We start from the raw sequence: 15,258 nt of genomic DNA, 5'->3' as shown, positions 1-15,258 counted from the left end.
AGATGAAAATAAGATGATAATAGATAAAAATCAATGATATGAGATAAATTGTTTAATGCAAAATAAAAAAATGTATTTTTTTAAATTTCTCAAATTAGTAGCAAATATTTTAAACATTAATAATTTAAGCTGAAGAGGAGATAGAAAGAAGTTACCAGAGGAGACTAAGAATGAGTCTGCAAAAATCAATATTTGTTTGACTGTGGGAAATTTCCTTTTGTTGCTAGTTATCATCATATTTATGGTTCTGAAAAATCACAATTGATTCAGACTTGAGTTTCCATGATTTCTGCTTTAGGTGTCACTGTTAAGATAAACTTCATAGTTTCTTTATAAATGCAAGTAGATTGACCTAAACCTATTCATGTTTGTTTGTTTGTTTCAAAAAAAGGAAAATAAAATATTTGTTTAACAGGTGATGGTAGTCATAATATTGGAAATCTTATTTTTTTTTTCCCACAGCCACTGAACTATGAGAAAAAGAAGTCATATACCCTCAACATAGAAGGAGCCAATACACATCTTGATTTTCGCTTTTCTCACTTGGGTCCTTTTAAAGATGCTACCATGCTGAAGATCATTGTTGGGGATGTAGATGAACCACCACTATTTTCCATGCCTTCCTATGTCATGGAAGTCTATGAAAATGCCAAGATTGGGACTGTTGTTGGCACAGTTTTGGCACAAGATCCCGACAGTGCTAACAGCTTAGTAAGGTATGGTATACTTCCATCTTTTAGACATATACAGATTTTATTGACTCTCACAGTAATTTAAAATGAATTAAATAATATTTAAAATATTTATTTTCTATGTTTTCTTTTTTTTTTGCATATATACCATTGTATTCTTTTTTTTTAACAACTTTATTGGAGTATGATTGCTTTACAATGGTGTGTTTGTTTCTGCTGTATAAAAAAGTGAATTGGCTATATGCATACGTATATCACCATATCCCCTCCCTCTTGCATCTCCCTCCTACCCTCATTATCCCACCCCTCTAGGTGGTTGCAAAGCACCCAGCTGATCTCCCTGTGCTATGCAGCTGCTTCCCACTAGCTATTTATTTTACATTTGGTAGTGTATATATGTCACTGCCACTCTCTTACTTCGTCTGAGCTTACTCTTCCCCCTCCCCATGTCATCAAGTCCATTCTCTACATCTGCGTCTTTATTCCTGTCCTGCCCCTAGGTTCATCAGAACCTTTTTTTTTTTTTAGATTCCATATATATGTGTTAGCATACAGTAATTGTTTTACTCTTTCTGACTTACTTCACTCTGAATGATAGACTCTAGGTTCATCCACTTCATTACAAATAACTCACTTTTGTTCCTTTTTATGGCTGAATAATATTCCATTTTATATATGTGTCACATCTTCTTTATCCATTCATCTGTCGATGGACACTTAGGGTGCTTCCATGTCCTGGCTATTGTAAATAGATCGCAATGAACATTGTGGTACATGACTCTTTTTGAATTATGGTTTTCTCAGAGTATATGCCCAGCAGTGGGATTGCGGGCTCATAAGGTAGTTCTATTTTTAGTTTTTTAAGGAACCTCCATACTGTTCTCCACAGTGGTTGTATCAATTTACATTCCCACCAACAGTGCAAGAGGGGTCCCTTTTCTCCACATCCTCTCCAGCATTTATTGTTTCTAGATATTTTGATGATGGCCATTCTGACTGGTGTGAGGTGATACCTCATTGTAGTTTTGATTTGCATTTCTCTAATAATTAGTGGTGTTGGGCATCTTTTCATGTGTTTGTTGGCAATTTGTATATCTTCTTTGGAGAAATGTCTATTTAGGTCTTCTGCCCATTTTTCTATTGGGTTTTTTGTTGTTTTGATATTGAGCTGCATGAGCTGCTTGCATATTTTGAGATTAATCCTTTGTCACTTACTTCATTTGCAAATATTTTATCCCATTCTGAGGGTTGTCTTTTCATCTTGTTTATGGTTTCCTTTGCTGTGCAAAAGCTTTTGTTTCATTAGGTCCCAATTGTATATTTTTGTTTTTATTACCATTTCTCTAGGAGGTGGGTCAAAATGGATCTTGCTGTGATTTATAACATAGAGTATTCTGCCTATGTTTTCCTGTAAGTACTTTTTATTGTCTGGCCTTATATTTAGGTCTTTAATCCGTTTTGAGTTTATTTTTGTGTATGGTGTTATGGAGTGTTCTAATTTCTGTCTTTTACATGTAGCTGTCCAGTTCTCCCAGCACCACTTATTGAAGAGGCTGTCTTTTCTCCCTTGTATACTCTTGCCTCCTTTATCAAAGATAAGGTGACCATATGTGCTTGGGTTTATGTCTCGGCTTTCTATCCTGTTCCATTGATCTATATTTCTGTTTTTGAGCAAGTGCCATACTGTCTTGATTACTGTAGCTTTGTAGTATAGTCTGAAGACAGGGAGCCTGATTCCTCCAGCTCTGTTTTTCTTTCTCAAGATTGCTTTGGCTATTCGAGGTCTTTTGTGTTTCCATACAAACTATGAAATGTTTCGTTCTAGTTCTGTAAAAAATGCCATTGGTAGTTTGATAGGCATTGCATTGAATCTGTAGATTGCTTTGGGTAATATAGTAATTTTCAAAATGTTGATTCTTCCAATCCAAGAACATGGTATATCTCTCCATCTGTATGTATCATCTTTAATTTCTTTCATCAGTACCTTATAGTTTTCTGCCTACAGGTTTTTGTCTCCCTAGGTAGGTTTATTCCTAGGTATTTTATTCTTTTTGTTACAATGGTAAATGGGAGTGTTTCCTTAATTTCTCTTTCAGATTTTTCATCATTAGTGTATAGGAATGCCAGAGATTTCAATGCATTAATTTTGTATCCTGCTACTCTACCAAATTCATTGATTAGCTCTAGTAGTTTTCTGGTAGCATCTTTAGAATTCTCTATGTATCATATCATGTCATTTTCAAACAGTGTCAGTTTTACTTCTTCTTTTACAATTTGGTTTCCTTTTATTTCTTTTTCTTCTCTGATTCCTGTGGCTACAACTTCCAAATCTATGTTGAATAATAGTGGTGAGAGTAGGCAACCTTGTCTTGTTCCTGATCTTAGAGGAAATGGTTTCAGTTTTTCACCATGGAGAACAATGTTGGCTGTGGGTTTGTCATATATGGCCTTTATTATGTTGAGGTAGATTCCCTCTATGCCTACTTTCTGGAGTGTTTTAATCATAAATCAGTGTTGAATTTTGTCAAAAGTTTTTTCTTCATCTATTGAGATTATCCTATGGTTTTAATCCTTCAATTTATTAATATAGTGTATCACATTAATTGACTTGCATATATTGGAGTATCCTTACATTCCTGGGGTAAACCCCACTTGATCATGGTGTATGATCCTTTTAATGTGCTGTTGGATTCTGTTTGCCAGTATTTTGTTGAGGATTTTTGCATCCATATTCATCAGAGATACTGACCTGTAGTTTTCTTTTTTTGTAACATCTTTGTCTGGTTTTGGTGTCAGGGTGATGTTGCCTTGTAGAATGAGTTTGGGAGTGTTCCTCCCTCTGCTATATTTTGGAAGAGTTTGACAGGGATAGGTGTTAGTTCTTCTCTAAATGTTTAATAAAATTCACCTGTGAAGTCAGCTGTTCCTGGGCTTTTGTTTGTTGGAAGGTTTTTAATCACAATTTCAATTTCAGTGCTTGTGGTCAGTCTGTTTATATTTTCTATTTCTTCCTAGTTCAGTCTCAGAAGGTTGTGTTTTTCTAAGAATTTGTCCATTTCTTTCAGGTTGTCCATTTTATTGGCATAGAGTTGCTTGTAGTAATCTCATGATCCTTTGTATTTCTGCAGTGTCAGTTGTTACTTCTCCTTTTTCATTTCTAATTCTGTTGATTTGAGTCTTCTCCCTTTTTTCTTGATGAGTCTGGCTAATGGTTTATCAATTTTGTTTTTCTTCTCAAATAACCATCTTTTATTTTATTGATCTTTGCTATTGTTTCCTTTATTTCATTTTCATTTATTTCTGATCCAATCTTCATGATTTCTTTCCTCTGCTAACTCTGGGAATTTTTTGTTCTTCTTTCTCTAAATGCTTTAGGTGTAAGTTTAGGTGGTTTGTGTGAGATTTTTCTTGTTTCTTGAGATAGGATTGTATTGCTATAAACTTCCCTCTTAGGACTGCTTTTGCTGCATTGCATAGATTTTGGGTCATCGTGTTTTCATTGTCATTTGTTTCTAGGTATGTTTTTTTTTTTTCTCTTTGATTTCTTCAGTGATCTCTTGGTTATTTAGTAATGTATTGTTTAGCCTCCATGTCTTTGTATTTTTTGCAGTTTTTTTTTTTTCCTGTATCTGATATTTAGTCTCATAGTGTTGTGGTCAGAAATGATACTTGATAAGATTTCAATTTTCTTAAATTTACCAAGGCTTGATTTGTGGCCCAAGATATGATCTATCCTGGAGAATGTTCTATGAGCACTTGAGAAGAAAGTGTAGTCAGTTTTTTCTGGAGGGAATGTCCTATAAATAGCAGTTAAGTCCATCTTTTTTAATGTATCATTTAAAGCTTGTGTTTCCTTATTTATTTTCATTTTGGCTGATATGTCCATTGGTTAAAGTGGGATGTTAAAGTCCCCTACTGTTATTGTGCTAATGTCAATTTTCCCTTGTATGGCTGTTAACATTTGCCATATGTATTGAGGTGCTCCTATGTTTGGTGCATAAATATTTACAATTGTTATATCTTCTTCTTACATTGATCCCTTGATCATTATGTAGTGACATTCTTTGTCTCTTATAATAGTCTTTATTTTAAAGTCTACTTTGTCTGATATGAGAATTGCTACTCCAGCTTTTTGTTGATTTCCATTTGCATGCAATATCTTTTTTCATCCCCTCACTTTCAGTTTGTGTGGGTCTCTAGGTCTGAAGTGGGTCTGTTGTAGATAGCGTATATTCAGGTCTTGTTTTTGTATCCATTCAGCCAGTCTATGTCTTTTGGTTGGAGCATTTAGTCCATTTATATTTAAAGTTATTATCAAGATATATGTTCCTATTACCATTTTCTTAATTGTTTGGGGTTTGTTATTGTAGTTCTTTTCCTGCTCTTGTGTTTCCTGCCTAGAGAAGTTCCTTTAGCATTTGTTGTGAAGCTCGTTTGGTGGTGCAGAATTCTCTTAACTTTTGTTTATCTAAAAGTTTTAATTTCTCCATCAAATCTGAATGAGATCCTTGCTGGGTATATTAATCTTGGTTTAGGTTTTTCCCTTTCATCACTTTAAATATGTCCTGCCACTCCCTTCTGGCTTGCAGAATTACTGCTGAAAAATCAGCTATTAACCTTATAGGGATTCCCGTGTACGTTATTTTTTGCTTTTCCCATTGCTGCTTTTAATATTTTTTCTTTGTATTTACTTTTTGATTCTTTGATTAATGTGGGTCTCAGTGTGTTTCTCTTTGGGTTTATCCTGTATTGTACTCTCTGTTCTTCTTGGACTTGATTGACCATTTATTTTCCCATGTTAGGAAAGTTTTCCACTATAATCTCTTCAAATATTTTCTCAAACTCTTTCTTTTTCTCTTCTTCTTCTTGGACCCCTATAATTTGCATGTTGGTGCATTTAATGTTGTCCCAGAAGTCTTTGTGACTGTCCTCAATTCTTTTCATTCTTTTTTCTTTATTCTGCTCCCTGACAGTTATTTCCACCATTTTATCTTCCAGTTCACTTATCTGTTCTTCTACCTCAGTTATTCTGATATTGATTCCTTCTAGAGTATTTTTAATTTCAGTAATTGTGTCATTCATCACTTTGTTTCCTCTTTAGTTATTCTAGATGCTTGTTAAATGTTTCTTATATTTTCTCCATTCTGTTTCTGAGATTTTGGATCATCTTTACTATCATTACTCTTAATTCTTTTTCAGGTAGGTTGCCTATTTTGCCTTCATTTATTTGGTCTTTTAGGTTTTTACCTTTTTCCTTCGTCTGTCACTTTTTTTTTTAATGGGTGGTGCTGTATTCCTGTCTTGCTGGTTGTTTGGCCTGAGATGTCCAGCACTGGAGTTTGCAGGCAGTTCGATAGAGCCGGGTCTTTGTGCTGAGATGAGGTCCTCTGGGAGGCCTCACTCCAATTATTATTCCCTGGAGTCTGGGGTTCTCTCTTAGTCCAGTGGTTTGGACTCCCACCACAGGAGCTCAGGCTAGACCTCCACCCTGGGAACCAATATTTTGCAAGCTCTCATTCCCTAGTTTTATCTCTTAGCTCCCATCTAGTCACTTCACATTTTTGGCATCTTTATTCAGAGACACTCTTCTCCTGGAGCCACAGAGACAAACTATCACAGCTACACATCCCATCCATGTTATTTTCTATTAATATAATTCAACTATAATCTTAGCTGATTATTTAACTGAATAAATAACAGATGGATTTCTGTCAAATTTAGCATACATGTAGCTATCTCCATGAATATATTGGTGACCACACAGATGAGTTTTTTCCATTTGACTTAATAGATGAAAGCATAACTGACTGGAAACATTTAGAGAGAAATATTTAATCACAAAGTAGAGAATGTTTGGTATCTTAGCAATAGGAAGTATAACTACACACACACACAAATGAGGGCTTGGGAATAAACATTCAGCTCTGACTCCTTGTTTTGCCACCATGGCTATAAACCTTTAGGAAATTACTTTTCCTTATTTGTGAAAGAACACCACAGATATCTATCTCTCAGAGTTACTGCGAGATTGTTTCAAGCTATGTGCTTTAAGTGCTAAGCAGAGTGGCCTGCACATAATAGTCATTCAATTAATTCTAACTTGTCCAAGTCAAGTTAGAGACTCACTTCTGAAGACAGGAAGACCAATGTGGGAATTCTGGTGACTTGATTTACTAACTGTGTCATCTTATACAGTCATTCAACCTTGCTGAGTTTTGATATAAAATATATGAACAAGGAATAATAATGTTGCATACATATATTGAGGGAATTAAATTAGGTTGACAGAAATTACTTAGCATAGTCAGTACGTGCTCACTGACTAATATTTTATTATTGTCATATGTCATGCAGAGATAATTAAAGGTTTCCTTGCATAATAAGGAGGGTGTTTGGGTTTTTTTTTGGTCTCAATTATGACAAAATCAAAGAATTGCATAATGTATAAAACTCTTTACTTACCCTGTATTTATACCCTCAGATAATTCTAAGCCTCTAGAAAGTCTGAACTCTGAAACAAATCTGTCTACTTTTTCTCAAGTTTGTCTTCTCACTTTCTTTAGTTCTCATCCATTTTAACAAAAGCTAATATGATAAGTATTCTCCTTGATATCTATGTAATGTTTTGTAAAGTGTTTCCATTTCCTTTTATATAAGCATGATTGTTCTTAAGTTTTTAAATAATGGCTACAGCACTCATGCCTGGAGAGAAACAATTTTCCAAGCACAGAGGTATGTATTAAACAATTCTGCTTCAACTGTGAATGCAGTAACATTAACTTGTTAGTTGAGAACCCTTCTGTCACACTGAGAGAAAGAGCTGGACATTGCTTGAAGCAGGATAGACAAAGTATACGATATAATAGGCATAAACCCAGTTGTGAAAATTGATCTTTAATTAAGCGATGAAAGCAGAAGTTGATATGCTTATTTGTCCAAGCACAGGAAAGACCACGATGCTTCATCATTCCATAGAATGCCATATTTTAATAGCATTTTTGACACTTAATAAGGAAAATGTGTCTACATTGAAAGTTAACATTATAAAGATATTTATAAATGTAGCCATTTACCAAAAGGAGCCAACAGCTTTTGATAGTAAAAATATTTCCTGCTGTGAGTTTGATGTGGAAATATTTGATAAACGTTGATAAGACTTTTTTTAAAAAACTAAAACTTGATATTAATGATGCAGTCTATATTTTTAATTAAAGGAGGTGGGAGGTACATTGATTTTTAAAAGTGATATTTAAAGCACCTTTTATATGCAAATATTATGATATTCCTCAGGATAAAGAAATTAAACAAATGCACACACACAGAGCAGCTTGAAGTCCAGTGGAGAGAAAAAATTTACATCCTTTCATAAGGGTGATAAAAGTCTGATACATATGTAGGGAATAAGTATGCCTGACATCTTCTGGAAGGAATGAGTTGAGGAAGATTGAATTGAAGCTCAAAACCCAGGTTAAGATTAGACAGGTGAAGAAGAGAGAACATAACTGCAGTTTGTTGTGTACACAAGGAGCTTAGGTTACCTGTGCGGGAATAGCAAATAATGAGGTTGTAAAAAGATGCTTTAGAGAGATCATGAAAAGGCTTTGCACTTTGTGCTTGGAAAAGGCTTTCCAAATGACATCTTGGAAATTTATCGTGACAACAGTGTCAGTGGGGGGAAAAGATAAATCAGAGTTGCATGAGTGAGTTTAATAAGAAACAGTGATAGGAAGATTTGCATTTCAAAATAAATAATAATGAAATTTCAGAATGCTGTAAAGGGTGGAATATATGTTCCTAAAAGGTAGGGCAAAGGAGGAAAAATTGAGGTCAAGGACAAACTTGTTTCAATGTTGCAGGTAGAGGTCAGGGGTGGTTCTGAACATCCTACAACTCACAAGTGAGTCCCCACAACAGAGAATTATCTGGTCTGGAATATCAGTGTTTGAAAAACCCTCACCCAGAGTACACCAAACTGGGTAGTACATTGGTAAAATGGGGGTGCTAATTATACTCATGGAAAGAAATTTTGAAAATATATTTTTGGGAAATGCATACCAGCATGTATGTTTCACATATATGTGTATTCATGTGAATATTTCAAAATACGTTTCATTTAGTAAAAAACTACAAAAAAACAAATTATATATAATGTTCCATTATATTGTTAATTGCTTCGGTAATTGCTCTATATCACTGGGAGCATTTAATTGAACACCAGCTATGTTACACACATTCGCCCAGTTGTTGCTATGCAAAGGTGACAGATATATTGTCTTTAAATGCAAATATTGAGAAGCACAAATCCATTAGCATGTACATTATTCTTTCTGCTTTGTTTTGGTTAGACAACTAAAATGAATCCTTCCAAAGCTGCCTTAAAATAATCAGACTCCATAGCTGGTGTTTGAAGGCATAACTTACATAATATTTGTTCTTGATTTTAACAAAAATGTGTCATTTACATGGGCCTCTAGGTGCAAACAGTGAATAAAGCAGAAAACATTAACAAATACAAAAGTAATCCTCATACTTCCACCTTTCCCAGGGATCAAATGTTTGTACTAATTAAGGAGGTGCACATTGAGAGATGTACCTTGCTATGTGCCCTGAAATGCAATTAACTCCAAATCAGTAGAACTGATAATGAAAGGGAGTTTGAGTCTCACAGGTATTTGTGAAAAGCTTCCTGACTTGTCTTTTGTATTCCCATTTTCTAAACTATTAGTAAGATTCTTCAGATTTCTAAGAGCATATCATGTCTAGCTTTTGTCTTTTTTAACTCAAAACAAGGATATGCAATTTACAGCAATATCATCATCAATTTTCTTAAAATAAAATCAGAACCAGGCTATTTAACAGTAGTGAAGAAACCTTGATTTAAACTGGCTGTGCTCACTTGCTGGCATACTGGAAATAGAATTCAGGAATTTCCTGAGTAGCTACTGACAGACGAGAAGTCCTATGATGGACACGAGAAGCAGGGGAGTTTTCTGAAAATGTGACCCTATATCATGTGGCTGTTGAAAACAGTGACCACTTGCTGCTTGCTATCTGTGGGCCAGGGGTTTGTAACAGCATGCCTCAAACCCTTGTAACAACCCTAATGAGTCTGCAATATCAGTCCCATTTTATAGATGAAGAAACTGAGGTACAAACAGGTAATTTGGCCAAATTCACATAGTGATAAAGTGGCAGATCCAGAATTTAAACCCAGTTTTGCTTTACTACAAAAGCCCTGTTTATTTAATGCTCCCAAATCTGCCTCTTTTATATTTCAACTAATAATAATAATAAACTGCATTTACAGAAGTCTGATATCACAAAGTAGGAAATGAATGTTTCCCATGTTCAGATGTGTTTCATACTCTGGGAAAAAGATGCTGAAGAGAATTCCATTTTTAACTCTAGCATCTCACGAAAAGAAAACTGTTCTTTATTTTAGAGTTTCTCCATATTGTAAAGTCAAATACTTATGCCACTTGATTTAGTGCAACATAAAGAAATTATTGAAGCCCTCAATTAATAATTCTCGTAGGATGAAGAGCCTTAGTATGAATTTATATGAGTAAGTATACCCTCCCATCTTTGCTTCTTTTCTACTCTGATTTATAATCTGAATTTATCTATACATTTATTTATTGGTAAAAATTTTAATATTTTCTTTGTATAGAAACTTTAAAGCCATCAGAAAGAAATATTAAAAATCTTGCATAATTTTTTCAAATGCTTACCTTGACATTATTTAGGAAACTATAGCCAATATATATGCTAACATAAGAAATAAAATTGTGATCAGGTTTGGAAATATTTGCTAAATTAAAAAAAAATCTTTCTAAAATATCTTAAAAAAAAGAATAGTTGCAGAGAATTAGAAGTCATTACTCATCCTGTTTTGAGTTTAATTGTAGCCTCAGAGAATAAATGATTCCAATATATTCATAGAATTCTTATTAATGTGTTGTTTTCTTACACATTTCTGAAATTTTTGCATAGCTCATGATGAGATGGCAGTTAGGAATACCTCATTAATTTAGAATGTTATAACAGCAAAAAATAGATATTTCAAAATAATGACAAGGTCATATGGCAAACTTGAAAAAGAAAGTAAAAATTTTTGATTAAGAAAGTTTGAATACAGGATTCAAACTTCTGAAAAGAAAGACAAGAATACTCAGAAAATGTGTTTCAAAATATATTCATATTAAACTGAGTTTTTAGTCTGTTGACCAAATTGATTTATAAAAGTTTAGCTTAGTGAAAGTCAAGAATATCTTAATTGGACATTTAATAGAAAGCCTTAATATACCCTCATCAAAACTGTCATAGTTTTCTGATACAAAGGAGATAATTCATTAAGGACATTTCATGCAAACTGAGTTCAGCTAGAAAGCAGGCTTCCATTTAAAATCGGAAGTCTGTCTTTGACTTGTGTTTTGTCATTTATCACATTGCAGATAACAAAGTTAGCACATTTAGATTGACCAGTACTTTACTGTTTGTAAACAATACTGTTTACTGTTAAACATCATGTGACTATGGCATTTGAGAATGTGAAGGGACCTAAAGATGACTGAGACAATCCTGTTCTTACAGAGATGAAGATATCATAGACTAAGATGCCTGAGTGACTGGCTTCCAATCACACAGCTAACTAACCATAGAGATTGAATAGAATGTGGTCACTTTTACCATTCTTCAATAAAGATACAGAAGACGCCTGAACATTTTCCCATTTGGGGCTCAAATTTACCTAATAGCCTAGTATGTGACAGTAACCACCCCAAATCAGAGTCCTGACAACAGAAGAAGAACCTATTTTCCGGGTGGGCATGTGTAACTCATTTAGCCCTGGAATGAATGCCTAAATCCAGGCTTAGTGACGTCCGTTAGTCTACTGACTGGAGACTAAAATATCCAAATAGCTTTCATGTAAATTTTTCAAATAAATTTTTAAAAAAGCTTAAAATGGTTCAATAGCATTTCCAGAACTCAATATTATTGGAATTTTTAAAATCTTAGGTACTTAGAGGCATAAATAACAGACAGAAACATATTTTCTTGTGTAGAGATTTTACTTCTTTAGGTGCTTTTGTTTCTTTGGATCGAGGTTTGGTTCAGGAAGTTAAAAAGCTTTCCAAAATATCTATGTGCTCTGAGTGCTGCCCATTTTATTAAGCACAATACACTATCAAGTGACAAATGATCCCTATGTTCTAATTTTTTAGAAAGATTATTTTCTGGATGCATGACTTGTGGAATAAATTGCATCCCCAAAGTGAGCTAAGGGAATCTTAAAATTTTTTAATGAATCTGAGCTATACTGAAGATGTGTGACTTTTCGTTAAATTAAAGATGAGGCCAAACTGCTGTAATATCCCAAAGGGTGTATATTGATTAAACTTTATCCCATCTATTGATCATAGTCAGTAAAACTTACAAAAACAGCTGTTTGGGAGGCAAAATCTCAAATATATTTGCTTAACCACTCACATTCTGTATGTACAAGTATCAAAAGTGTGACAACTGAAAGACATCGTCTACACTTTTAGCCAACTGATGTTTCTCAAAGTAAATCACTGCAAAAATAGATTTCCATTATATAAGTTTTAAATTAATTTTTATGGTGAAATGGACAGACTATAATGAAAATAATAAGTGCCTCTGAGGCCTGAAGTTTTGTTATTGAAGTGAAAAATAACTTTTCTAATGTACTTTAACATGACTAATAATTATCTTGAATCTATACCTATATAATCAAAGGGAAATTGAGTGTCAAATGATGAACTGGGTAATTTGTTTAAAGTAGCTTCTGTTGAAGAAAATACTTGAATAGAGGTAATCATTACTGAGATTGACTGATTCTTGTGATCACAACTTGTCTGCCTATTTGTTTGCCCACAAATTCTAATTTTAACAAAAAATTTTCATTTTATTTCAATGTAATACGTTTTCTTTTCACTTTGCCCATTGCACTAAAACATATTTACTAGAAATATGAAATGGTGCATATATTGAATGACAGAATAGAGAGTAGTTGTAGGAATAAAAATTGTAACCCATGTTTATAAACTATAGTGGCAACTTTGCAAGATCTCCTGTGTTAAAAGGACCCATTTCTCTGCCAGCATGAAATTAGTCAGGGTTTGAATATGGAATTGTCAAATTAGAGGGCTCTAAAGGACTAGCGGACAAATCTGAGCTGGCACAAGCTTAACTGCACTTCCTCTGGTCTATAGCCAGGAGATTATCAATCCCCCATAGGTAACATCTTACTGATCATTGATTATACAATTTCCTAAGTAGCATTTAGTATATTGGTTTGGCCAAAAAGTTCGTTCGGGTGCTTCCCTTCAGAAAAACCCAAGCGAACTTTTTGGCCGACCCAATGGATATTATCTTGACACCTACTTCATGCAGGATGCAGTGAGATTATAGTGGTGGTCGTGTTATAATGTGCTGTAATCATGGTATTACAGTAGCCCTTGAATCTGCCTCGATATTTCCAGCCTCATACTAACCCTTTTGGTCATATATGCTGTAGATTCGTCTAAAGCATCAGCTAGATGTACTATAGAGTGGCTCTTTTTCTTAGATTCTACATGAGGTCTAAAAAAATGGGTGTTAAAAATGATAATTGTATTACAACTTAAAATTAGTTTGAGAACTATAAGTTAAATGAAATACTGCAAAAAGTGTACATTTATTTGTCCTTTTTGCAATGTTTAGATATCTCTCAATGAAAGGAAAACACGAACTAAGTACACACTGTAAAAAAAAAGTTTATTTCCTGAGTTATTGTAACAAATTTCAAACACAATATTAAGAATATGTATAAAGGATAACGTTAGGAATCTATAAAATCGTAATCTCTATATGAAAATATGCTGCTCTTGATAAGTAAAGCATCATGACTTATTGGCCTGATTATTTCCACCAAAATATTTACAAAAGAAGTAAAGGCTACAATGAAATGCCTTACTTAGTTTTACATTAGGTATTAACAGGTTCTTCTTTATATTTGTTGAATGCCTGGTTAGTTTATTCATTTGCTTATGAGGCAAAGTCATACACCTATGCTATTCAGGTGGAAGAAAAAGAACTTTATTCTCATAAACTTTCCAAATGAAAGTTGACTCATGTGCATGGAGAAGCAAATTAAAAATAATTTAGTTTTCTGACAGGTTTCTTTTTTTTTAGAAATGGACAGCAGTTCATGCTATTTGTATGGAGACTCTTGTTCATTCAGTAGTAACCCTTATTCAGATCCCACTGTGTTCACATACTTTGCCAGAAAGAAAAAGACAAACCAACAAATAAATGAAAAAAAAAAAAAGCATTTACTATTTTTGAAGTGTCTCAACAAAATAGACCCAAGTTTTCCAAGAAAGGAAAAGAAGAGAAAACCATCCTAAGAGACATTAAGACAAATAACATTTATCTACTGAAGCATATCACTTGATACTCAAGCATAAAATACTTTCATATATTACCTCACTTTATTGTCAAAATAAAATTATGATGTAGGTGATATCTCCATTATGCTAACAAAGAAAGCTCAGAGAGGTCATAGGGCTAAGAAGTGGTTTTATCTGTGATGAACATCACCTTTACTTGGTTTCCAAGACTGTGTTTATTCTTTTACTATTGATCCATGCCATTTTCACAGTATGGTGGATCTATTTTAGAAAAAAATTTCCATAGAATTCATCTTTACGTAGTGAATGAATCAAGTCCAGGATCTACAGTTTATTATACACTGAGGAAAATAATGTAGGAGATGTTTTTCAGTGGCCTGAAGAGGTTATTACCTCTATGATATCTGAAAATTGGGAAATCTGTTTTGGGTAAACCCTCCTTGGCATTCTTTTCGTCTATTAATCTTCAAAAAACAACCCATGCAGAAGTGCACTGTGGGTTGAATTTTTCCCCACCAACCACCTCTAATCTCTCTCTCAAGCATTCTCTCATTGGTTTAGTTGATGATATGATTGAATCAATATTCATTCCATATCAAAGAATATTTTATTTTAAAGTAAGTTATTCTACTCTAGTGTAACACTGTGTAGGGGTAGTAATGTTGACTGGGGCATTAATGTGGGAGTGAAGGAGGGAACTTCTGTCTGTATCCTACCTACAATCTCAACATGAAACCTCTCTCTTTCTTCCTCTCTTACTAGTCTAATACCAAAATAATAGTGGTCTGAAAAATACCACCGCACTTCACAAACCAGAGCTAAGATATCTGTCTCTCTCTCATCTGAGATTACTAAATTTTATACTTTCTAGATAATCTCTAACACACATCTCTCCTGTTACTTATCCTTCAAGACTGATCACACCCATGTTTTCCCTGAAGACTTTAATTGCTTAGAGTTTTACTCTGATTTACTCTGACCTCTGATTTTAAATTCTCTGAGCATCAATCAGTATTACCTTGCAAACGCTTCCTTTTTCTTTTTTGCCTACTTGTTTCCCTAAGTAAATCATGTCTAAATAATGCTCAGCTCTTGCTATTTCCTCTCTTTTAAATATTTCTTTTTATTGTACTCCTTCAAATGAATATCTT

General features: G+C 33.8%; 1 protein-coding gene across 1 annotated transcript in view; it reads left to right on the top strand.

Moving 5' to 3' along the window:
* CDH18 (cadherin 18) overlaps nucleotides 1-15,258 on the top strand; it is a 341,721-nt gene that overhangs the window by 245,468 nt on the left and 80,995 nt on the right. Inside the window, exon 6 of the mRNA XM_060145999.1 lies at nucleotides 463-716. Coding sequence (XP_060001982.1) covers nucleotides 463-716 — 254 coding nt within the window. The remainder of the gene's footprint in view (nucleotides 1-462; nucleotides 717-15,258) is intronic.

This window comes from Lagenorhynchus albirostris, chromosome 3 (genome assembly GCF_949774975.1).
Source record: "Lagenorhynchus albirostris chromosome 3, mLagAlb1.1, whole genome shotgun sequence".
Lineage (NCBI taxonomy): Eukaryota > Metazoa > Chordata > Mammalia > Artiodactyla > Delphinidae > Lagenorhynchus > Lagenorhynchus albirostris.
Note: the sequence above shows the minus strand (reverse complement) of the source record. Positions and strands in the feature narration are given on the sequence as shown.